A 24,027-nucleotide genomic window follows, 5' to 3' on the forward strand; every position below is an offset into this window, starting at 1 on the left:
CTTTGAGAAATGTTCCAAACTCCCATCCTCGGATTCCACGATTAGTGAAAGTTCATTCTAAACTCACACTCCTGTGGACAGACTTACACAGGACAGTTTTCTAATCCATCACCTCATGCAGTAATTGAGAATTAATTTTGTAAGACTGTATTTAAAGAGTATTAATGAGGTTATTTACAATAACTGAATGCTAGGGATATCAATAAATATAAAAAATACATCAAATTGTTTTATAACCTTTTATTTCAATAAAAGCAGCACTCTAAAAAACCCTGGTGCACTCCTTCCCAATATTTCTGGTATTTTCATAAAGTGAAAATCGTAATTAAAACATAAAAATCCTCAAAACTTAATGGAAAAGGCTACGGGATACATAGGGATGCAATTTTATTAAACATATTTAATTAGCTGAGGGATTTCCAGTAAAATTTGCATGTCCAGGGAGAGAGGTGATGAATTCCCAGTTGCAGTTGGATGCTGTGTGCCCAGGCCTCCAGGAGAAGCCAAAATTGCAAGATTTGGCCCTAAAAACCTACAAAAATCACAAACCAAACATCAAAGGATTATTTACAAATATTTAGCATGACTTGAAGTTGCTGAATTAGCCCAGTAGTGATATGAGGTGGTATTTTTGTGGTGAGATCCCTGTGCAGGGGACCCCTGGACTGGTAGCAGCCAACTTTTTCAGCATCTCAGGAGAAGCTAAAAAAGTTGGGAACAGGAGGATTGATCCCAGCCAGGGGACAGAATCAGGCCCTTAGACAGGGATGGTGCTGAGTGCAGTAGTAACACCAACAGTAACAAAACCTACCTGGTCACTTACACCCAGTAGTGATTTTGCTGCTATAAAACTCGGGGGGTTCCAGGCATTTTGAGGTACACAGCTGGAATTCAGAGATGCTGAGGATGGACCTGACACTGACATCATTCCCTTGGTCCTTCTGCTGACAGAGCCCAGAGCACACAAGGACACCCCATTTTCCTGAGTGTTTCAGCCACAGCTGGATTTGGCATTTCTGTGTAAAATAGAGATAAAAAGAAATGTTTAGATAACAGGCAGAAATATCACTTCTTTGCAAACCAGGCAGATTAAGTTCTCCCAGTCGCAGCAGGGCTGCACACACTGATCACAGCTCACACGAGCTAATGGCTGCCATAAGGAATATGAGATATGGATCAGTCCATGGAGCAAGGGATGACACTGCTCCAGGCAGGTGGAATTCAGGCTCTGCTGAATGGATTTTAGGACTCTCAAAAGAAAAAAACATCATATTTACATCACCCAGAACAAGTAATTTATCAACAAGATGAACTATTGCAAGATAGAATTTAGAAACAAAGGCGAGTGGCGTCCTGGCTGTTCCTCCATTGCCTTCCCATGGGATAATGTTACACCCAACTCTTGGATGTCTGGCACCATCTAGAGGAATGACTGGAATGATGCAGCAGAGAAATTAAATATTAAATTATTAAAAATAGCAAAAATCCTAGAGCAGATCTTGTGTAATATCTAACAGCTATCTAGTTATTATTAAAGCTCTTGTCGAGGCAGAAAACCACAGGAAGGAGTGGGAACTTGGACATTTGTCCTGCAAAAACAGGATGTTGGTTTGCACACACGAGCCCTACATTCCAGCAACTGTAATTAGTGCTAATTATTTTGCATCTCATTTATTTTTTAAAATAAACTACGATACCAAAATTTGAGGTTTCTGTATTTAAAGATCCTAAAATAAGCTTGGACTTTTCAATATTCCCTTACTCACAACTGTGTAGCACAAGGCACCAACTCCTAAATTCCTTCCGAACAGCTTTTTCTTTTTTTTTTTTTTTTAACAGTTAAACAAAAACTTGGATTTAATTTAACTACTATCCTTGTTTGCCATTTAGCTCCATATGAAAGGCCCAAGATGAGCAGGATGTTCATAGAAATCCTTGTGGGTTGCTTCCAACTCAGGGTATTCTATGAAATGTGCACAGAAAATACACCCAAAAAACCCCAAACCAACCAACCAACCAACCAACCAAAAAGCCCTAAAGATGCTTAATTTGTTCCAGTGTTTAAATCCAGCTGGATTCAGGCATGTGCACTTCCATCTACATTTACTGGAAAGGTACAATGCAGGCAAACCCACCACACCTGCACAATTCCTCTCTAAACTTTCTTTTTTTCATTTTTAACTGTACATTTCTGGCTGTGCCAAACCACCATCCTGTTTTCACACACAGCTAAAGCAGGATTTGACTCATGAGGCAGAATAATCATAAATAAAATATGAGAGAGACACCTTTACCTGGTGTTACAAGCTGACTGTGGGGAAGTGCATTTAATTTTGTAGACAAATTAAACAAGGGTTTGAGTTTTACTGTCAACTACAACTGAGAGTAAAACTCCCTACAACACCCAACGGGGAGAAGCAATGGGTATTTGAATGTCATCAGTTCCTACTCCTAAAATCCCTCGAAAACTTTCATTTTTATTTATTTATAAAGCAATATGGAAAGAAACAGCTACAATCCAGCTTCTTCCTTAAAGCATCTCTGCTCCTGAATCCTTCTATGGCCCATTAGTCTGTTCTCCCTCCTGCCACCAGCTGCTTCTGGCATTTACATAACAGAGCTCTGCTCTGAGGAAAGATGAATCAGCACATCCATAAAATCCTGCTTTCACTCCGAGATTTACTATCACCCCCAGCATGCTGCTGCTTGGATGCAGAGGATCTGGAAAAAGATGAGTCACGGAGCTGCAGGATCCGCATGTGGTGTGGAAATGGAGCTCCTGGGGAAAGAGAGGATGGGCAGTACTCACCAGACATGACTCCTGGAGGGGAAAACCTGAGAGAGGTGGGAAGAGGTATCGATCACAGCCCTTGTAGCAGGCTTGGGGAATAAGGAAGCAACTGGGAGAGCGTTAGGGAGAGGACGCTGAGGTGCCAGGGAGTCAGGAATGTTGGGAAGAGGCTCGGGAGTGACTGCACAGAAGCACAGTCCAGCCACAGCCAGGCTGAGGGAAGTTCCCCAGGAGCTGTTTGGGAATGAGGAATGCTGGTTGTACCTGCCCTCGGTGCAGGTTCCTGCACAGCTGTGCCCTGCAGCACACACAGGACACACCTGGGGCATTCCTAACACTCTCCTCTCCTGCTAATGCAGGAATCCATCCAAGCTATGATGTGGAGCAACACTGAGCACAGCCAAGCACTGACACAAGGTCATGGATTGAGCACTAAGGAAGGAGCATGTGGCCAGGCTCCCAGCTGGAATGCTGCAGGAAGGACACAGCCAAGGCATGGATAAGCTTACTTTGGGAGCATTTGCTATCCCAGGCTTTTGAAAGTCCCTTGTAGTTACGGCAGAAATTCCCACGGGCTCTAGACAGGCCCAAACAGAACAATCCTGCCTGGTGGTGCTGCAGCTTCCCCTGTGCACCCCCAAGCTCAAATAAAAGCAAATCATGACTGGAGAGATTCAGCAAGGCACCAAAAGGTGCCAAGGAAATGTCACATTCCTAAAGAAATACAGAATCATGGAATCCCAGAATGGTTTGGTTTCAAAGGGATCTTAAAGCCCATCCAGTGCCACCCCCTGCCATGGGCAGGGACACTTTCCACTATCCCAGGTTGCTCCAAGCCCCAGTGTCCAGCTTGGCCTTGGACACTTCCAGGGATCCAGGGGCAGCCACAGCTTCTCTGGGCAACCTGTGCCAGGGCCTCCCCACCCTCACAGGGAAGAATTCCTTCCCAAAATCCCACCTAACCCTGCCCCCTATCAGTGGGAAGCCATCCCCCCTTGTCCTGGCACGCCAGGCCCATACAGTCTCTCTCCATCTTCTCTGTGGGCTCCCCTCAGGTACGGCAAGGCCACAGTTAGGTCACCCTGGAGCTTCTCTTCTCCAGGCTGAACAATCCCAATTTTCCCAGCCTTTCCTCACAGCAGAGCTGCACTATTCCTCTGATCATCTTGGTGCCTCTGCTGGATTTGTTCCAACAGCTTCATGTCTTTCCTGTGCTGGGGATCCCAGGGCTGGAGGCAGCTCTGCAGGTGGGGTCTCACCCAAGCACGGATACATCAAGGAGCTGTTGGCACCAGAATGCACCAGGACATGGCGCTGGGCAATATTTATGGGGCTGGTTTTCCCCTGACATGGAATTCTATTCAGCTCAGGAAGACGGATTTGTACTTTCAGGGCATATTATAAAACATCATTTGTGTTTTCTCCCTCGCCTTCCCATCATGCACAAAAAGATGAGCTTGCAGTTCTGGGCTCTGAAGACAGGTGGGAGAAACATTACCTCTCCGGGGAGTGGGATCAGTGTGCGCTTTTCCTGGCTGGGAATTTATTCTGAGAACAGCAGTTTCACACTGTCTCTCACAGGAAGCTCTGCTCTGCAGCTTTGAAGGCCCCAGGGTCCAGCTGGGAAGCTGGGAGAGCTGTTACTATTGGGAAGCCACTGGAATTTGCACCTTGGTGAGGTGGCACCTCTCATCTCTGCCACTGACGAGCTAAGCAATAAACCTGCCCTGAAAACATTCCAAGAGTAATTGTTTGGAGCCTACAAAAAAGATGGAAAGGGACTTGGGACAAGGAGAAGGGGAAATGGCTTCCCACTGCCAGAGGGCAGGGCTAAGTGGGATATTGGGAAGAAATCTTTATTGTGAAGGTGCTGAGGCCCTGGCATAGGTTGCTCAGAGAAGCTGTGGCTGCCCCTGGATCCCTGGAAGTGTCCAAGGCCAGGTTGGACGGGGCTTGGAGCAACCTGGGATAGGGGAAGGTGTCCCTGCCCAAAGTAGGGGGTAGAACAGGATGAGCTTTAAGGTCCCTTCCACCAAACCATTCCATGATCCTATGAACTGTCACTGACAACTGAAGAACTTTAGAGGATGATGAAGAGGAAACAGGGTCTACACATCACCCAGTTAATCCAAGCTCCTGGCACAAAACAACTTCCACAGCTGGATAAAGGAGCAGGTGAGTACAGGTGAATTATGTGAAGCAGCTTAATGCCAAATCCCCAAATCCTTCTCCCCAGATTGGCTGGGTGCCTGGAGGCACCCCATGGAGCTGCCAGCAGGAAGGACTGCATCCTGACTGCACAGCAGGAAAACTCTGAGCCAGTGGTTCACAGCAAACCCAGTCCTGAGCAGCTGCTATAAATATATGCTCAAGCTGAATTTATTCTTAATATTTCCAGAACATCGACTCACAATGATTCAGCTCTCAGTATTCCAGGCGCGAGGAGAGGTTGTCCTTTGTTATTCCATGATGACAGTGGTTTTTACACTGCCAAGGCTCTGGAGTTCTAACACCCAGTGTCAGGTACTTGTGATAAAATACAATTCACTTGATGTGTTTTAGCAACCTATTGCCAAAGTGACACTGATTTCAGGAGCTCTGACAGGATGCTTCCCATGGAAAAATATTTATTTCTGTTAAAACTATCTACGCTGACCCTGACCCCTTAGTTCCTTCAGGAGAAGAGGTGCTGTATCCATATTTTAATTTCCTGATCACTGGGAGAAAACATTTTTATTTAACCCCTAAAGCCACCCGAATTCGAGACCCTTCCCTGCAGCCAGGCCGTGTTTACCTGGAGCCAGGGAGGGCTGACACTTCCCCACCTCGCAGTCCTGTGTCCCCTCCACGGCATATGCGTGGGATCCATCCCCCTACCCGTGAGAGGATGCCTAAGGTTCCTGAATGCCTTAAGTCGCTTAAAAACTGCTTAATTTGAGGCACACATGGGGCTCCATTTCCCAGGCGCTGCCAGGTAGGAGGCCACTGAGGCCAGGAACACTGTGGCCGTGAGTGCTGGGAAGGGCTGGAGTCGCGAGAGCCGGAGCTGTGAGGGCTGAGGCGAGGAGAACCGGGAGCACTGAGGCCCGGAGGGCCGAAGCCGAGAGGACGGAGGCCGTTAGCGCTCCTCCTGTGAGGACTACCGGGCCCTCTGAAGCACAGCCCGGCTCAGCGCTGCCCCGTGACGGCGGCCAGACCCCTCAGGCACATCCCGGCCCACCCGGCCCTTCCTCTTCCTCCCCTTCCTCCTCCTCCTCCCTCAGCCACCGCCCGGAAGTGGCGGGCGCCCCCCCGCGGCGCGTCACCGCCCCGCCCTTCCTGCCCCCGCCCGCCCGCCCGGCGCTGCCGCGCGCGCCCCCCGGCGGCGGGCGGCGGCGGTGCGGGCGGTGCCGGCGGCGCTCGGTCCGCGGAGCCGCGATGAGCCCGGGCGGGACCCGCGCCCGCACCCGCACCGGGACCCGCGCCCCGCACCGGCACCACCGCTCCGGCATGGGGCGGCGCCCGCACTAGGAGCCGAGTCCCCCCGGGGCGCCATCCGCCACCTCCCCTCCCCCTCCTGAGGAGGATGGCGGCGGCGGCCGCCCCGACCCAGCTGGAAGCCGGTGGGTATCGCTGGCGGCGGGGGCTGCGCTCCGCATCTCCCCCGTTCTAACCGTGTCTAACCCGCTCTCCCCCGCCCCTCCGCAGAGCTCTACTACCTGATCGCACGGTTCCTGCAGTCCGGACCCTGCAAGAAATCCGCCCAGGTGAGCGCGGAGCCGGCGCTCCGGCCGGGCCGGGCGGGCGGCGACGGGACGGGACGGGACTGGACGGGACAGGGCGGCGGAGCCGCTGCGCTGCGGGCGCCGGACTCACGTCCTTTGTGTATGTCTGTGTGTCCCTCTGTCCCCAGGTACTGGTGGAGGAGCTGGAGGAGCACCAGGTGAGGCGCCTGCCCCGGCGGGACGGGGGAAGCCCTCGGGACGGCGGGGTCGGCGTTTGCCCTGCCCCGTCTAACCCAGCCCATCTCCGCCCGGGACACCGGGCAGGAGCGCGGCTGACCCGCGGCGGGGCCGGGGGCAGCGATCAGGGGGCTCCATCCCGGGGGGCGCGGGCGGGCACCGGGGGGGGGGGGGGGGTTCCCGGGGAGGGGTCGCTCGGGCTCTGACGGCCGCCCCCGTCCCCCTCCCGCAGCTGATCCCGCGACGCCTGGACTGGCAGGGCAAGGAGCACCGCCGGAGCTTCGAGGACCTGGTAAGACAAGTTTCACTCCTGACTTTTCCGACAACTTCCCCCCGCCCCCCGCGCCGCCGCTGCCGCACCGGGCGCCGCGTCCCCCCCTCGCCCCGTTTGTGTGTCCCCCCCCCCCCCCACCAGGGCTGCGGGCTGCGCCCCGCCGAGGCCGCGGCGGGCCCCGGGGTGCGGAGCGGAGGGGAGGGCAGGGAGCGGACCCGCGGCGGGGCCGGGGGCTGCCGGTGAGACCCCCGTGGGCCGCCCGGTAGCACCGGCGGAGCGGCCGCGCCGCGCTATTGTGGGGCCGGGGGTTATCCGAGGGCACGCACCGGGGCCCGCCGCGGCCAATGGCGCCGCGCCTTGCAACGCGGAGAGCGGTGCGCGGCGATGTGAGGCGGCAGCTGATTGGCTGCGGCGGCGCCGCGGCGGAGCCGGGGGGGCGCGGGGCGCGGGTCCCCCCCCGGTCCCCCCGCGTCATCGCCGCCGCCTCGCCCGCTGCCCCCGCGCCCCCGGGGCTGCCCCGCTCCGGGCCGGGCTCGGCCGCGCTCCCGCGGCCTTGCGGGGGGGGACGTGCCGGACGTGCCGCCGGGCCCGGCGCTGCCGGGCTGGGTCAGGGATTCCCGGCCTGCGGCGGCCTGCGCGAAACCCGCTCCTCACCGCGGCGTCTGGGCCTGCTGTCAGGCAGGAAAGGAGGGGTTAGGAAGTGTAATGTTGTGGCTGTTAAATGCCGGTGAAATAAACGGAGTGGCTGCTTTTGCTGAGGTATAAACCTTATGAATGTGTGTCATTGAGGAAGGTCAGTCCCTCTGCAGGGCCGGGAGTGGGGGGTGGCCCTTGGCCCCGCACCCCCGAGATGTGTCTGTGTGAAAGCGACAAAACTGAAGTCGTTCCAGCCCTTTTCCAAAGAGTTCAGACGGCCTTGGTTTCATTTCTGGGAGCTCTGGGCAATGACGTGTGGCGCTGATGTAGCACTTTGCAGCTGGAACGCTGTAAACTTCCCAATAGCGTTTATAGCATTGATACCTATGACCAGCACTGGCACCTCACCTGGAAGGAATGGAAGGCACGTCCTGGCCTCTCCCGGCTCCCAGGGAGAGCCATGGTGACGTGGGATTTTGCCATGACTGTTGCTCAAACTCCTCTGCATCTGGCTTAGGAGGTGGTTTTCCACTTTAGCGACTGTGTAGAAGCTCAGGTCTGGACAGAACTCCTTGTGTGCAGAGGAGACCTTTGGACCCCGCTGCCTTTCTCTTTCCAAAGCCTGTTCAGAATTTCAGGTGGAAGTTGGGCTTCCTCACACCTCTTGTGGATAATTCTGGGACTGTAAATTGAGTGAACAGACATAGAGTAAGTTCTGCATTCAATAAGTTTTGGTGCTCTATGGTCTTCCTAGAGAAGGTGAAATCTAACTGTGGGCTGTCTCAGGTTTAGCTTGGGACTGCACCCAGTATCCAAGAGGAATATTAGCAGTGCCACTGTGAAGTCTGGTGTCAGACAAAGTGGTTTTGCCTATCACTTAGATTAACATCTAATTTTTTCCCTCTTATTCTGTGTGGCACAGAAAAGCCTTAAAACCTTTTTTTTTAATGTGTGTGTGAACATGTTGAAACATGTACTTTTCTTAACGTTTCAAAAATGAGAGAAAAACAATTATGAAGTGAGTTATGGAGTTAATGAGAAATTTCTTCTTTCTGTATAAACTCATCATAATTAAATTTCAGGGTTTTTTTCCTGTATGCTAAACTAATCAGCACTAACTAATGCTTTTAGTTTGCCTTTTAATCTGGTATTATTTAACTATTTCTCATGGTTTACAGTAAGGACCAGGATTATAAATGAATCTTTACAGTGAGACAGGTTGATGCCAGGTGGGATGAGCTGAGTTTCTCTCTGTAAATCCTCAGAGTGTTGAGGATATTGAAGGAAGGCTTTTTCTACCCTCATTGCTTAGGGTTTGCTGTGTTTGGAATTTGGACTTTTGGCTGCATATGATTGTTTATTAACCTGAGCTCCTCGACTTCAGGGCTGGCTGGATGTCTGAATGCCATGTTCAGAACAGAGCCAGGGTTGTGAAGGACACAAAGCACTCCAACCTTAATTTTAATTATCTCAGGCACATAATGAACCAAAATTAAATTGGAGATGCCAGTGGTTGGAGGTAAGGGGTTTTTTCCTACCCATTTCTGGTAACTTTTTACAGAAGAAACCCAAAATTGTTTACAATCTCAGCTGGATGATGCAGCTACTCTGGTCAGGCAGGTAATTGAACTGATGACAGTTTACAATCTGGAGAAGTCTGATTTGTTTGTTTGCCCAATATTCTGACAGAGTATTTCTTGTTCTGGTGTTTCAGCTTTGTTTTCCATCCTCAGTGTGGCTGTTTAGGTTCGGAGTGGTGTTTTTCAGAAAATATGCCAATACTGTGACCACTCAGTATGTTGTTATTGCTCCTGGGCTTTTGAGAGTGATAAAGATGGAACAGCCCAGTGGCTACTGGGTGGTTTTTATCTAGGGAATGTTTACTCCCACTTCACTCGAGTTTTTAGGCAAGATCTGAAAGCTCTCTGTGAGATTTCTTTGTTCCTTTTTTTTTTAAACTTAATCTTTAAATGTCAGGTATCTCAGGGCAGATGAGTAGTTTAAGACACACTAATAAGAATTGTACCTAATGGAGCAAAATCACACAGAATGCAAGTTTATGTGCATTTGTGTTCCCTTTGTTTTTCCTGTTTATTTCCATATTGGAGCACTTTTTGCGCAGTGTGTGGCTGCCTGTCTAGGTAGTCACAGAATCACAGAATATCCTGAGTTGGAAGGGACACACAGGATCATCAGTCTGACTCCTGGCCCTGCACAGACACCCCAACAATCCCACCCTGTCCCTGGGAGCGGTGTCCAAACACTCCTGGAGCTCTGGCAGCCTCAGGGCCATGACCATTCCCTGGGGAGCCCTTCCAGTGTTCAACACATTCTGGGAGAAAAGGAACCTTTCCTGATCTCCAGCCTGACCCTCCCCTGGCACAGCTCCAGCCTCGGGTCCTGTGCCTCTCACAGAGAGCAGAGATTGGAGCTGCCCTTCAAGAGGCGCTGCAGCCCCCGATGACTCTCCCCTCAGTCCCCTCTTCTCCAGGCTGAATTCTCCAGGTGTACTCCACAGTGGTTTTACTTTGTCATTGGCTGCTGGTGGTCTCGAGACATGAGATGTGTTTGTAAAGGGGAGGGTCAGTGAATCACAGAATCCCAGACTGGTTTGGGTTGGGAGGGATCTTCAAGCCCATCCCATTCCACCCTCTGCTGTGGGGAGGGACACTTTCCACCAGATCAGGTTGCTCCAAGCCCCATCCAACCTGGCCTTATGAAGGTCTGAAGTGTGTCCAACTTGCAGGCAATTAGTGCTCTGGTTTTAAATGAGCTGCAGCAGCTCGGTGTGGAGTCAGCTGCTGTACAGATGAGTCAAGCTGAATGACTCCGATTATCAGCACAGTCTCCAGTGACCTGCTGTTCCACATTATCTTTGTTTATTCCTGATAAAGGTGACTGGCTCTGCTCTGGTTTTAAGAACTTTCTGATGGGCTGAGTCTTCTGGCTTGGCCTGGTTTGGTCTTTGTGTTGCAAAGCATGCAATTCCAGGCAAAACAGAAAATCAGCTGTTGTTGGACAGTGGGGAATTTGCATCCATGAGCGGCTGTGCTGGTATGGAACAGCTTATGGGATTTGGCTCTGAGTTCCTGACTTGCCCATCTGCACTGATTTAAAACTAGCCCTGTGTCCGAGGTGCTGGTATTTATAGATCCTGCCAATCCCAGCATTAGCAGAGCAGAGATGTTACGGTTTTGTCACCTCAGGAAAATGTCATCTGGTAGCATGGTCGTTCCAACCTGTTCTTTCTGGAGACCCCAGTGGGTAAAGGCTTTTTTAATTCCTGTCTATTTGCATATTGTTGGCATGTTGTGCAGGTCCAGTATCTGAGCTTCCTTGTGCTGAGATTCCCTGTTTGAGGTCATGAGTAATTTCCTGCTTGCTCAGCTGCCTCAGCCTCTTGGCCTCCTCCACTACTTTTTGATACAGTTGTCAATTGATTCTTAATTGATGGTTATTTTGGCAAATGAGGGAAGTGTTGGAAGACTACCTGGAGGATAGAAATCCACTGCTGAGGCCCAGCGGGGCCTGCCCACGGGAATGGGGATGGAGCAGCCTCTGAAGGGCCACGTTGCTGCCTCTTTCAGTCTGCAGCTCTTGCCTCAAATCTGTGCTTTGAAGAGATGTTCCACTGGGCTTCCCAAAAGAGGTTGTTCCCAGAGCTCCCTGGTTCCCATCTCTGGGAAGACAGACATCTTATTTTAAGTAGTAATCACAAAGAGTCTTTTTTGGGTTGTTTGTTCCCTGTTTATTGAAGCCTTCTTTGGAGGAGGAGTTGTCAGCAGCTGTAGAATCACAGACTCCTGACTTGGAAGGGACCCACAAAGATCATCAAATCCATCTCCTGTCCCTGCACAGGCACCCCGAGAATCCCACCCTGTGCCTGAGAACATTGTCCAGACAGGGATCAGAGTCACACCAGGGGATTTTGTTTCAGGGATCAAGAAGCTGCTTCTCCCAGCTCCAGGGAGGACTCTGTGCTCATGGTCTCTGAGGTGATGCTTCCAACCACGGGACCATGGACAGGTTCAGGGGTTGAATTTCTCCACGCCCTGACGTGACTTCACTAATAGTTCTTTCCTTATGCTTATCACTGGAGCAGCTTATCTCAGCCTGGCTCAAGCAGTCAGGACTGGGAGAGTATTTTCAAAAGAGAGTTTTTTAAAAAGAATGGATCCACTTCACTTAATCCATCACTTTTTAGATCCATTGTACCTGTGTGGTTACTGTGTCAGAGGACTCATCTGTGATACAATTGCATTCTTGTGCTCTCATATTTTAACTTTTATAGGTTTTTTTCACAATCTAAGGCAACAAAACATATTTTCTTTATGATTTATCCCAAGATGCAGCATTTGTTCTCACTTAGTATGTTTTCAGCTCTGCATTATTTTAACATGCGTGATTTAGGCCTGTACTACTCATCTCTAATTTTTTCCAATTTTCTGATTATTTTCTGAAATATTTTCGCATTATATTCTAAAATACTTTCCAATTATCTTCTAAAATATTTTCTAATATATTTGAGGAGCTGATAATATCCTTGCTGCTGTTTCATTTTGCCATGTGGGATTTGGACGAGCACACACTAAGAGGTGTAGCTGTACTTTTGCCTTTTTCCATCCTTCTTTAAAGGAAAATCTGATCTGGGAGACTTTGTTTTTTTCAGCTAGATGTTTGCAGCTTCATGTTCTAGAAAAATACTTAAAATCCGTTTACAACTCTCTCACACAGAGGTGAAAGGAAGGATTTTTGATTCAAGTTCTTTTGGGAACCTGAAAATAGAATTGCTTGTTTAGCTCTGGGCTGTGATTTAAGCATTTTTTCCCAGAAGTTATTATGGAAAAAAATCACCAGGAGAATTTGCTGCTCTTGCTGCTTGCCTATGGAGCTGTTTGTTAGTAACAGCAGTGATAATATTCAGATTAAGGGCTGCTTATTTGGGGCTGTTGTGGGTTGTAGAAACATGGAAATGTGCAGGGAAAGGAGTGTGATCAGGGAATGCTGTCAGGCCCCATGTGTGTCAGTGTTTGCTCTTTGCTATTCCCTGTAAAATTGTGTCTTCAAGCAACCAAGTCCTTTTCCATTCTGGAGTCAGTCAGGACTGCTTGTGGAACAACTTGGGCTCTGTCTTTGCAGTGGGATATTTGCTGCCAGGCTTAATTCAGCACCTTCCTAGGCATGGAATGTGGTGAAACTCCCAAACCAGCTCCAGGGTGAAGAGGGGAGTGTTTGCTGTGCTATACTGGGAAAATGGTTTGGATTTTTTACATTTCCAGAAAGAATGGTGTGGTTTGGATTCTTTTGGTACTCTGGAAGTAAAATTCCAGAGCTTTTAGGTTGGTCTTTTTGATCTTTTAATCTTAAGCTTGATACATTGCTGTTTGTTGGCAGTTGGTGACTGCGGGGCTTGTTGCTGGTTATCAGAGATGGAAATAAGAGTTTCATACTCAGATTTTACTTAATTGCAGATTCTCTCTCTAGAATTCCCCTTTCAGACCCTTTCAGAAATCTTACACCCTGAAGGGAGGCTGGTGCAGCATCATAAAATATTTTATAGCATGAACACATTTGCAGTGTTTCAGGAGTGAGTCAGAGTGAGAGGCAAATACCAAAGTTTGGATAATCCTTTTCTCTCATTTCAACTTCTGTTATATCCCATCATTTACAGTGAAAGACAATTCATGCTCATACCCTGAACTTCACTGCTTGTGTGACTGGGAAGGTGTCAATATAATTTTGGAACTCTGATTTTGGGGAAATAAAGCTAAAATGACTGGAGAAACCTGTCAGTGCAGGAGAGCATTCCCAGGGTCATTCCTTGATGCTCACTCACAGGATAAAAAGTCTTGGAATGAGAACATGTTAATGCAGTCGTCAGGTTTCTCATTCCTGCACTGAAAAAATGATGATTTTGGATCTTCAGAATTATCATGATTGATGAGATTGATGAGATGATTCTTTAATCAGCAGTGACTGAGGGATGAGTAGAGGGAGAAACCTGTCTCTTCTCCAAGGGTTTCATTCACACTGGAAGAGTTAGATTTAGTTAACTGTTAAGTTGTATATTTAATTAGATATATTTCCCTTTTCTTTGGATTAAAATCTTAATTATGGGACAGTGTTGATCCTGCTCATGGTGCAGGTGGGGACATTATCCAGCCCTGCCTGGCTATGCTGGGTCCTGTAGCTCCACTGCTGTTGCCCAATTGGAATGAAAAAATTCCCAACGCCATGTCCTAATAATCTGTTTGATGACACAGTTGAGTGAACAATGTTTTGGCAGCAGGGCTGAGGGAATTACAAACCTTCTCCTCCTTCCTGATGCCTGGCACTCCCTCCGGTGTGCTGGGGCGGGAGCTGGGCACATCCCTGGGGTCTGGGTAGGCAGGAGGCTGTTGATCCATGAAAAGAGGTGGATGGAGCTGGGTGTCCTGTGTCAGAGGAGCTCTGATGGGCAGCTTTTCTTGCCAGTTTGTAAATACAGGAGTCAGGCAGTGCAGGACATTCTGGATAATGCGGCACAATTTATTTGTTGTTCAAACAGAGTGTCAGAAAAAACTGTTGTCACTCCATAGAAAACAGTCTCTGTCCAAAGGGAGAAATAAAGGCTGTTTTCCCAACATGACAAAGTTGGACCTACACGTGTGGGTCTTAAAGATACCTACTCCCAGGAGGTGGAAACTGGAGACTGAGTATTGATTTTAGGGTCATGTTTAGGGGTTTTAGGTAATTTTTAAGGTTTTTATTCTTTTGCACACATGCTTCATACAGTAATGTAAATGCAAGGCTGTTTCAGTTAAGCAAAAAATGGGAAGAGAATGAACTGAAAGGTAAAAAGGCTTAAAAAAAGTTGTTTGAGCAGAGCACTCCACTGGGAGCTCCAAATTTCAGGGGATTTTTGTTTCTTATTAAGGGAAATCCTGAATTTACAATTAAGCTGTTACAACCTGAAATTTCTGGTGTGGCTTTTGCAACACTCCACATCACTTTAAAATGCAGTATAATTAATTTTGAGGGGGTTTTCAGGGGGTTTAGGCTTGGTTGCAGTAACTTTACGCTTGAATATGAAGCAAAGTACTACCAGTAGAAGGAAAATAAACCAGTTTTCTAATGTCTGTGTTGTTTGTGTGTTTAGGTGGCTGTCAATGCACACATCCCTCCAGATTATCTTCTTAGGATCTGTGAGAGACTTGGACCCCTCTTAGACAAGGAAATCCCCCAGAGCGTGCTGGGGGTGCAGACTTTGCTGGGTGTGGGGCGCCAGTCTCTCCTGAGGGCAGCAAAAGGTAAGATTTTCTGCATTTACCTGGCTTGAATTCTATTTTAATGATTAACTCCCTTTTGTTTCCATTCCTGTTGGGATATCTGTGTGTTTGCATGAGCCCTGGTTTGTCTCCTGTGCTTGCCGGCTTTTTTCTTCCTAAAATGCAATTGTTGCTGGCCCTGTTGGATATGTTTTCTTGGGTTGAAAATGCCATTTTATGCAATTCTTGCCTACAGTTGCCTGATCTTGTTACTTCCTGTGCCTCCTTCCCCAGTGTGTTGGTGTTTGTGTAAATGATGTGAATGGGATTAAGGGTTTGATCCAGTTGAAAAAGGCCATTTTTTCCATATCCATTTACACACACTTGTGTCTAAAATCACTGAGCTGGGCTGTTTTTCAGCCTGATTTCTTCCATTCTTTGTCTCCCTGGCTGTGCAGACACAGGATGGGGTGGTGGCATTTGGGGCAGCATTTAGGGAGTAGAAGAAGGCCAGGCTGATTCTTCATTGACAATTCCTGCTTGTCCTTGCGTCAAGTTAATTTGAAAGCCCCCAATCCTTTCATGAAGAGAGCACCAGTCCTATTCCCTTTGAAAAACTCTCTGCTTGAGAGAATGATCCTGAGAGCAGTTTTGTGTTAGAACGAAAGAGTTCTGAGAGCCATCTGCTATTGAAGTGATTCCTGCTTCCCTCCTCACTCCATGCCCCTGCCACTTCCTCCCTGTAGGAGCCAGAACTTCCTTGATCCTGTGATGTGCTGATTCAGAGAGCTGAAATGTTGCAAAATTTGTTGTAGTGAGTTAAATGAGCTGGTGGAAAAGGATCACAGGGCTGGAGGTGACACAGGAGGAGGAGCATCATCCTGGGAGAGGAGGAGGGATGGCAGAGCAGGACCTTCCTGTTTTGGTGGCAGTTGAGCACTTAATTCCCTGCATCCTGTGAAGTCACACTGTGATGCTGACGAGCATCTGCTGATCCATTGGATGTCTCCTGGAGGGATGTGCCGTTCCCAAACATGTTGCCCTACACACTTTTGGGGCTGAGTCTTGTTTTGCCTGTGCTTTGCTGTAATTAGGTGCAGAAATTCAGGTTTGCAGAGAAACATTCCTTCATTTCATACTCAGTTTGCAGCTTAGAAGCGAACAGCAGCAAAATGTAAAGAGAAAATAAACATTTTTCTGCAGGGGAACAGAAGGGTTTAGGTGGATGGATCTATTTTAGGAAGTGTGAGTGCTGTTTTTAATGAGTATCATTTAATACTCTGTGCAGCAGTTTGGGGTTCAATCAGAAGGTGCTCTCAGGAGTCTCTGAGTCACCTCAGCTTGTGCACTTTATGTTCAGAGATCTACATGGTGCTACACAGATCCACCAACCTGCGGCACTGTCCTTCTGTTTCAGTACTTACTCACCGTGGAAGCTCATTTCTCTCCCTCCAGATGGCCAGAAATGGAAGAAATCCAGGTCTAATTTCTGAGGCACTTTGAACAGTCTCAGAAAAATCACTATTGTTCTAGAGAGGAGCCTCTCCGAGGCCAGTTGGCAGCAGAGGGCTGGAGAGTCTTTAAAGAGAACAGTCTTGACTTTAAAACAATTATTTTTTTTGAGGGGGGGAGGGGGTGGGAGGGTGCAGAGGACAATCTGAAAGGAGGGCATGTTGCCACAAATTGCAGGAAAACAGATTTATTGGAAAAAACCCTCACTTCTCCCACTTTTAGGCAGCAAAATGTGTATTCTCAAATGTGCAGTTCCTAAGCAGAGGTGTTTTAAGTGTTGAGATTGCAGAAGGTAAACATGGCAGGATTTAGTCCTGCCTCCATACAAAGTGCACCCACTTTTTGAATTCACTTCTTCTCTCCATGGATTTAGAGTCAACAATCACCCAAATTAGGCAAAAAGAAGCTGAAACCATTTACAGTGACACTGGCGAGGAACTGGAAATCAGAGTTACAATCTTTAAATGAGGAATCTCTGACAAACTATTTAACGAGACAAATCTCATTCTGGGCTGCTGGGAGTGGTGCTTGATCTCTTGGTTATTTAATGTATTGATTATTTTTTGTCACTCTTGCTGGTGCAGACTTCAGACACACGCTATGGAAAGGATCTGCATTTGCAGCTCTGCACAGGGGCCGGCCCCCCGAACTCCCGGTGAACTACGGGAAACCACCAAACGTGGGTGAGTTTGGAAGTCCATAAAATGGTTTTTTCTCCTATCTATATTTATTCCTGTCCCACAGAAAGTTCCTCTCACTGACTAAAACACTAGTATGAGTTTGCATTAGTATTTTCTTTAACATTTCATGATGAATTAGTCTAAAATAAGTCTCTCCCTGACAATAGGATAATTTTTGTGTTTTTCAGGCTTGGATTTTCCACATTGTGTGTAGCCATGTTTTGCAAAGCTTTGCTTGGTTGTTTGGAGGGCAACGGGCTTGAGTATTTTTTTGTGATATGCCTCCATAATATGTACATGTGCTTGTAAGATTGGATGGGCATGGTCACAGGAGCATGGAATCCTGGAATCATCATGGTATCTTAGCCAGAACAGAGTCTGGCTGCCAGGGAACTTTTTTGACTCAAGAATTCCTTTTAGTTGGATTATGACAGAAAACAGACTGCTTGCAACATCCCTCTCCAAAAAGGAAATAATCACCAAAGCAACATTTGTGTTCCTTCAGCCTCAGTTGTCCACACAATTAGATAAAGAACTTGTATAAAACTCAGATATATGTGGGCTCTCAGCTTACATCTCATCACAGAGCTGCTCTGTTTTATATAAACTCAAGTGTTTGCCTTGTATGGTTTGAACTTTCATTAACTGTTTTTATAGCAAAAAAATTGATTCTTGCAGGCATGAAAGTAAATCCTGGTTTCTTTCTTCTTTAGGGTATTTTATCTCTGTTTATGCAAGTGGATACATTTGCCTGGTTTGTCAGGGAAGTCCTTTCACGTATGGATCTTCCCTCCCTTTGCAGAAGAAGGGATGGTTCTGGCAGTTTTCTGTTTCTACCCTATCTGTGTATTTATTATTTTAGGCTGGTTCTGCAGTTACTTTACTGTGAGCAGTTGTGCTGATGGATTACAAATAGTCTGCATTGTAGATTTATTGCACACAATTCCTCTGGTTGTATTTCTGCATGGATTCTTGGATCAATTCTTTCATCAGACTGGGTGTTTTTGGAATATGTGGTATTATTAATGAGGCATCCTGGCAGATTGGACTTCAGCATTTGTCATGCTTTCATGGCAAAGGGCTGTGCTGCTTGTTTGGTAACTCTTTAGTGACTTAAAGAACACGATAACTGTTTGGTTTGGGTGTTTTCCTAATTGGTTTTTTTTTTAAGAAAGGCAAAGGTATTATATGAAAAAGGGTCTTTCACAGCCAGGAATTAATTTTTATAAGTATTGATTCCTGGAAGAATGAAGTTCTTAGTGTAGCTACATAAACTACTACTAAGAGAGGGAAATGTGTATAAATATTAAAATAAGGATTTGACTTCAGACAGGAATTTGATTTTCCTTGTTAATCCTGAAGGGGAAGTTAGAAAATTCTGTGTCTATTTGTGCAAAATGGGTGTTCTTTTCCTGGTGAGTGGTGCCAGCCAGAGATGCTGCAGTGTGTGTGTCTTGTTTTAAGTGCAAGATGAAGAAGTGTGCCCAACCTCTTTGGTGTTTTGGCATAACTGAATTCCCACACTGTGCTGGCTCAGGCAGATGGACTTTTCTGGAATTACTTGCTGAAGGAGTTGGGTTGAAGTAAAAGATACCCATTAATGTGTGTGATGATTGTGTAATTACCTGAGCAAAGTGGTAAATCAAGGTTTAGAATGAGCAGCCAGGAGTATCCTCACATCGTTTTCCTTCCAGTGATAAGGATTTAAGCTTCCCACCATAAATGCTGTGAGAATGGGGTCACTGATGGTCCAAATGGGATCAACTGGGAGGGCCCAGCTGGAAGAGTCAGGAGCTGCAGCGGTTGCCTTTCCATGTGGTTGGGTTGGGATGGGACCTTGTGGTCTGTACTCCAAAATGAAAGGTCCTGCACAGTGGAACTGGAGTGGGAAATCCGTATTGCCTTTTCCCTGCGTGTTTGTGCAGAGCTGGGAATCTTTTGTGGGGGGAAGTCTCTGGGAAAGTGCTGAGCTGTGGAAGTCATTCCCAGGGATGTGGTATCTGTGTGCTGGGGCTGTGGTGATCTGCTGGAGGGGGACGGGGAGGGAAAATGCTGGCTGAGCTTCCTGCTGCCGACAGGACAACACAGAGGAGAGTCTGGTTGAGCCTTTCTGGGCAGCTTTTGCTGTAGTGGAACTTCTAGGGTTCTCTTTGTGCTCTTCCAGACAGAAAGTGGAAAGACTGGTCATGCAGTACCTCAGCACTGGGAGTGATTCCCCTCTGATAAACCTGCTTTTGATGCTACTTCGATTTTGTCAGGGCTTTTTTTTTTTTTTGCAAGCAACTCAAAGCAGGTCAGAAAGAAGGTTGTTTTCAGTCTTTAAGAACTGCTCTAACCTGAGGATGGAAATATTTCTGTGGGCAGCTGTTAGTGAAAACAACACAAAATTTGGAAGCAGAGAGTTTTCAGCACAGTCTCAGTGAACAAGCATTTTCGTCTGGGTGGAAATTCACAGTCAAGGTGATCCAGCTACCTTGGGCCTGCCAAAGAGCAGCGCCGGGATGAGGTCAGGAATCGATGAGGGCTCGTGCTGGAAATGAGTTCCATGAGGTCAGCAGCTCCCAGAGCTGGAACACGCTGTGCTTTCGCTGCTTCTCCTGCGTCCACACTCTTTGTGGCCACACAGCCATTCTCAGAGAAGGTGTTTTCCATGTGGAAGCCAACTGTGTTTGCTTCCTGGCATTCCTATGAAATCCTGACTTGTGTCTCTCCCATGAGTGGTACCTGATCCCTGCTTGGATTTGTGATGAGGGCAAAATCTGGGTCCTCGTTACAAAGTTGCAGTGCTTCTTGCAGAGGGTAAAACAGTCTGATAAGAGCTCATCACCCCTGAGAAACTGATTTTAACACGAACATTTGCACCAGTTTCCCATTTTCTAGTTTTCCTTGCAAAAAGTGAAGCGAGACAAAGGTTTTTAGGGAGAGCAGGAATTCAAGCTGATGCTGCCCAGTGACTTTGCCTCACTGAAATGCTTTAATTCCTTCTGAGGTTGTGATTTAACTTTGAAGTTGAGGCTGTCTGATGATTGTTTTTTAAATCTGGCTTTCACTGGTGGGTTGTTGTTGCAGGGTTTGAAGTTTATCCTTCCTAGGTGAGCTTTCTTGCAAGGGTTTTTACATTTGTGCTGTCACCTGCAGTAGAGTGTGGGGTAAATTGTGATTTAGGAATTGCTGTTGTCAGCCTATGTGACTTGCATTAAGGACTGCACTTTTCCTCAAGGTGTGGTCTTCCAGGACCAAGGGCTGTGGGAAAGAAAGAGAAAAGTGCCTGTATTTTACAGGTTGGTAGTTGGAGGAGCTGAGATGGCCCTTCAGTGTTGGGACAAAATTAACTTTTCTTATCAAGAAGGCTGGATCTCCTCCTTTTTTATGGGAAATAACTGTCTTGAAAGTTTTTCCTGGCAGGGAATAGTGAGGGGGTGGACTTGGCAGCTCTTACACCCAGTGTGGCATGAAATACATCAGTTAATGAGATAGGTTAGTAAAATTTTTTAGGGTTACTAAGTTGCTGTTTCTCCATGTGGGAATTGTTGTTGGGTTTTAATGCTTTGGGGCCTTAGGAGGACAATAGCTTCATTGTGCTGTTGAAAGGAAACTTCACAGGGATTTTTGTCATGTGGGGGTAATTCCCTATTTAGATATTGTGTATTAATCTTCCTAAAAATACAGGAATGGAGAATGTTTGGTTTGTTCCTTTGAAGCAGTGATAGGTTTTTTTTTTCCAAAGATGCTGTTGGCCTTGATAAAGTTGTTGCTCCTCATGGCTCAGCAATAGTTCTGGATGTCTCTGATGGAAGCATTTCATAAACAGGGCTTTTTATTTTGTAATTATCCATGGGAGATGGAGGAGTTTTGTCCTCATTGTGCAAATAGGGAAATAAACACAGAAAAAAAAAAAAATTACTTTCATATCCGCTGAAGCTGAACTGATCGCAAGGCTGGGAATCGACCGGAAAAGTGAGGTGCCAAAACTGTGGGATTTAGGTGCCTTTTGGTGCTTCCTTCATGGGATTTACAGCAAACAGCAGTGGTAAATGTTCAGAAGGTTTGCAGGGGGACACAGAAAATACTGTGATTATTAGGAATATTTTGACATGAGAGTGTATCTTTTTGATTCACACAGTTGTTTGTGTGGTTAAAAAAATACTCAAAGCCATTTGAAATTGCTTACAGGCAGATACACTGTTATTATGTATTTAAATATATAAATATAGATGTATTGAAATGCTTGAAGCCTTGAAAGGCACAGCAGAATCACCATGTTGCTGAATGACTCCATGTCTCTGTTGGCACACAGGGTGGGGGAAAGGGAGGTGTAATATTTTTAAGAATTCAGCTTTTAAGCTGTCATACTTGAAGAGTAAATAAAATAATGTGTAGGCAAAGCTGGGGTACCTTTGGAGAGCATTTATCACTGCAGGATCTCTGCATTAGAGGTAGGAAAAAGAGTTTAAAATTTCAGTTTTACTTTGCTTGGGGAGACAGTTTTGTTTAACAGCCCTCTGTAATATCAGGTATCAATTGAATAATAGGTAGGTAGTAAATTAATTTGTTTTAGTGTGTTTTGCTTTTTAGTATTGCTGAATATGTGTTTTTACTTGCAAAGCAAATATTGACTGAAGGTGAGGTTATGCTGGAGCCTGATGGCTTTTGCAAGCATCTTTTATGCAGCTTTTTTCCCTTGTGTCACGTTTCATGCTTCAATTGCCATTGAGGGATTAAAAATAAGCCACATTTCGGAACTTAAAACTGAGACACAAAAATACTTTCTTTAAAGCTGGAAACAATTTCTTTCCCTTGCTTGTGTGTAAATACTTCAATGGTATCAATTTACACAGGGAGTTACAGGTTAGGAACCCTTTGAAATGGCACTTCTTGACTTTGTAGATTAATTTTTTAACGTATTCCATGATCTTTTTTTGTGTAGATTGGCAGTGATATCATGAGACAATTAAGAAATGGCTCGAGTTTTTCACTAGACTTTTAAACTGAAGGAGTGAAAGGCACTAAAGAGCTTCGTGGGGCTCCTGTGAAGCCCAGCCCACATCAAGGTGCAGGAGAAGATAAGGAGTTGCTCCAGGGAATCTGGTATCACAGAGTCTCCACAAACCCACCAGCACAGCTCTGTCAGATCCTCAAGTGCCACTGAAAAACCCTCTCAAAACTTTCAAATCCAAAGTTCAAGTGCTGTGAATGAGGATAGGTTAGGGAAAACAGTAATAGGATAGGATTGGTGAAATTAAGTACCCCCAAATGGTCTCAGAATTGTGCATCCAATCAAAGGCTTTTTTACGGGATGGTTTTGTGCATTTAGGTTTTAGGCTGTTCTTGGAAGGGCTGCTGGCTATGGAAACAGGAGGGAATTTGTTGTTGCTGCAGTTTTCTCTTACCTGCCATTCTGCCACTGGGACTTTTCCATCAGTGGCACCTATTCCGTGTTCTTGGATTCCACTGCCATAGGAATGCAGTGATGTGGGTGTGGAGGTCCTTTGGCCCTCACATATGATCTGGAAGCCATTCCAAAGAAAGATTTTCATCACCAAAGAAGCACTTAAAAGAAACTATTATTATACTCGCCTTGTAATTGATATTAGTAATATGTAATTTCCTTAATTTCTTAAATTTCCTTTCTTCCTTCAAAGATTTTCCTTAAAGATTTTCCTCGTCTGTGTTGGATAAATGTATCTGTTACCTGTTCATGAACTGAGCATTGGAATAACTCCCAGTTGTGGTGGGAACTTTGCATTCTGCTTTCATTTTTAGTAAGGAAGCAGGTGCAGTCTGTGGAGGGAATTGAAAGGCTCCATCAGGAGTGGGATTTCTTTTTATAACACTGGACAGAATGTTCTGATAAGGTGGAAGAGGTTCAGATTTATTACTGTTTCTAATACTAAAGTTGTTAATAAATACTGTATTTTATTTAATAATTATCTATTCTGAGTTCTGGACAAAATTCATGTCTCAGTCTTCTTTCTGCTTTGTTTTTCTCTCCCAGTTCATATCCTTTCTGCCAGGCAATTAACTGGATGTGGCCGTTTCAGCCACTTGTTCCCAACATCCACCTACCAACACATGAAGATGCACAAGAGGATTTTGGGGCACCTCTCCTCTGTCTATTGCATAGCCTTTGATCGCAGTGGGAGGAGAATTTTTACAGTAAGTTTAAAATTTGGACTTTTTTTTGGAAGATTGCTTTGTTTGGTTTGATTTCTTTCTTTCTTGAGTCCCTCAACACCCTCTTAGTCACTGATTGAGATGCAGACATGACTTTGTTCAGCTGCAAGTTGTTTTTCTACTAAATTTACCTTCCAGGATTTGTAGTGTGTCAGTGAATACATGATAATTATTGTAAGTTTTTCTCCAGAATACAGTGACATCCATTTCTGTGCTGATGCCCTTGCTTTTTGTTGGGCATATTTAAAAATCAACAGATTTTTCATATGAGCATTGCATTTTTAGCTGTCAGTGTTTGTCACTGTGCATGGAGTGCCAGGACAAGGGGGGATGGCTTCCCACTGAGAGGGGGCAGGGTTAGGTGGGATGTTGGGAAGGAATCCTTCTCTGTGAGGGTGGTGAGGCCCTGGCACAGGTTCCCCAAAGAAGCTGTGGCTGCCCCATCCCTGGAGCCAGGTTGGACGGGGCTTGGAGCAACCTGGGATAGTGGAAGATGTGTGTCACTGCCTTCCAAATAGATCCTTTCCAGCATAAACCATCCTGTGATTCCATGATTCTCTTTTATCAAATTGAAATCCTGACTCCATAAGATGATCCCCAGACTCTGCAGTTCATAGAACCATAGAATCAAAGAGTGGTTTGAATGGGATGGAATATTTCAAGGTCATCCGGTTCCACCCCCTGCCATAGGCAGGGACACCTTCCACTGTCCCACGTTGCTCCAAGCCCCATCCACCCTGGCCTTAGACACTTCCAGGGATCCAGGGGCAGC

General features: G+C 46.6%; 1 protein-coding gene and 1 long non-coding RNA gene across 2 annotated transcripts in view; one reads left to right on the top strand and one right to left on the bottom strand.

Annotated features, from left to right (window-relative positions):
• Positions 1-225: 225 nt before the first annotated feature.
• LOC138110334 (uncharacterized) lies at positions 226-6,578 on the bottom strand. The gene is made up of 3 exons (XR_011150894.1): positions 6,490-6,578; positions 812-1,016; positions 226-532 (listed from the first exon to the last, which is right to left on the bottom strand). It is a non-coding gene; the product is annotated as an uncharacterized lncRNA (long non-coding RNA).
• Positions 6,170-24,027, top strand: part of BRWD3 (bromodomain and WD repeat domain containing 3) — a 45,387-nt gene continuing 27,529 nt past the window's right edge. The window contains exons 1-7 of the mRNA XM_069015074.1: positions 6,170-6,393; positions 6,479-6,537; positions 6,684-6,713; positions 6,965-7,024; positions 14,781-14,931; positions 16,986-17,084; positions 23,077-23,237. Of these exons, the coding sequence (XP_068871175.1) occupies positions 6,357-6,393; positions 6,479-6,537; positions 6,684-6,713; positions 6,965-7,024; positions 14,781-14,931; positions 16,986-17,084; positions 23,077-23,237 (597 nt within the window). The 5' untranslated portion in view covers positions 6,170-6,356. The remainder of the gene's footprint in view (positions 6,394-6,478; positions 6,538-6,683; positions 6,714-6,964; positions 7,025-14,780; positions 14,932-16,985; positions 17,085-23,076; positions 23,238-24,027) is intronic.

Source organism: Aphelocoma coerulescens, chromosome 4A (genome assembly GCF_041296385.1).
Source record: "Aphelocoma coerulescens isolate FSJ_1873_10779 chromosome 4A, UR_Acoe_1.0, whole genome shotgun sequence".
Taxonomy (NCBI): domain Eukaryota; kingdom Metazoa; phylum Chordata; class Aves; order Passeriformes; family Corvidae; genus Aphelocoma; species Aphelocoma coerulescens.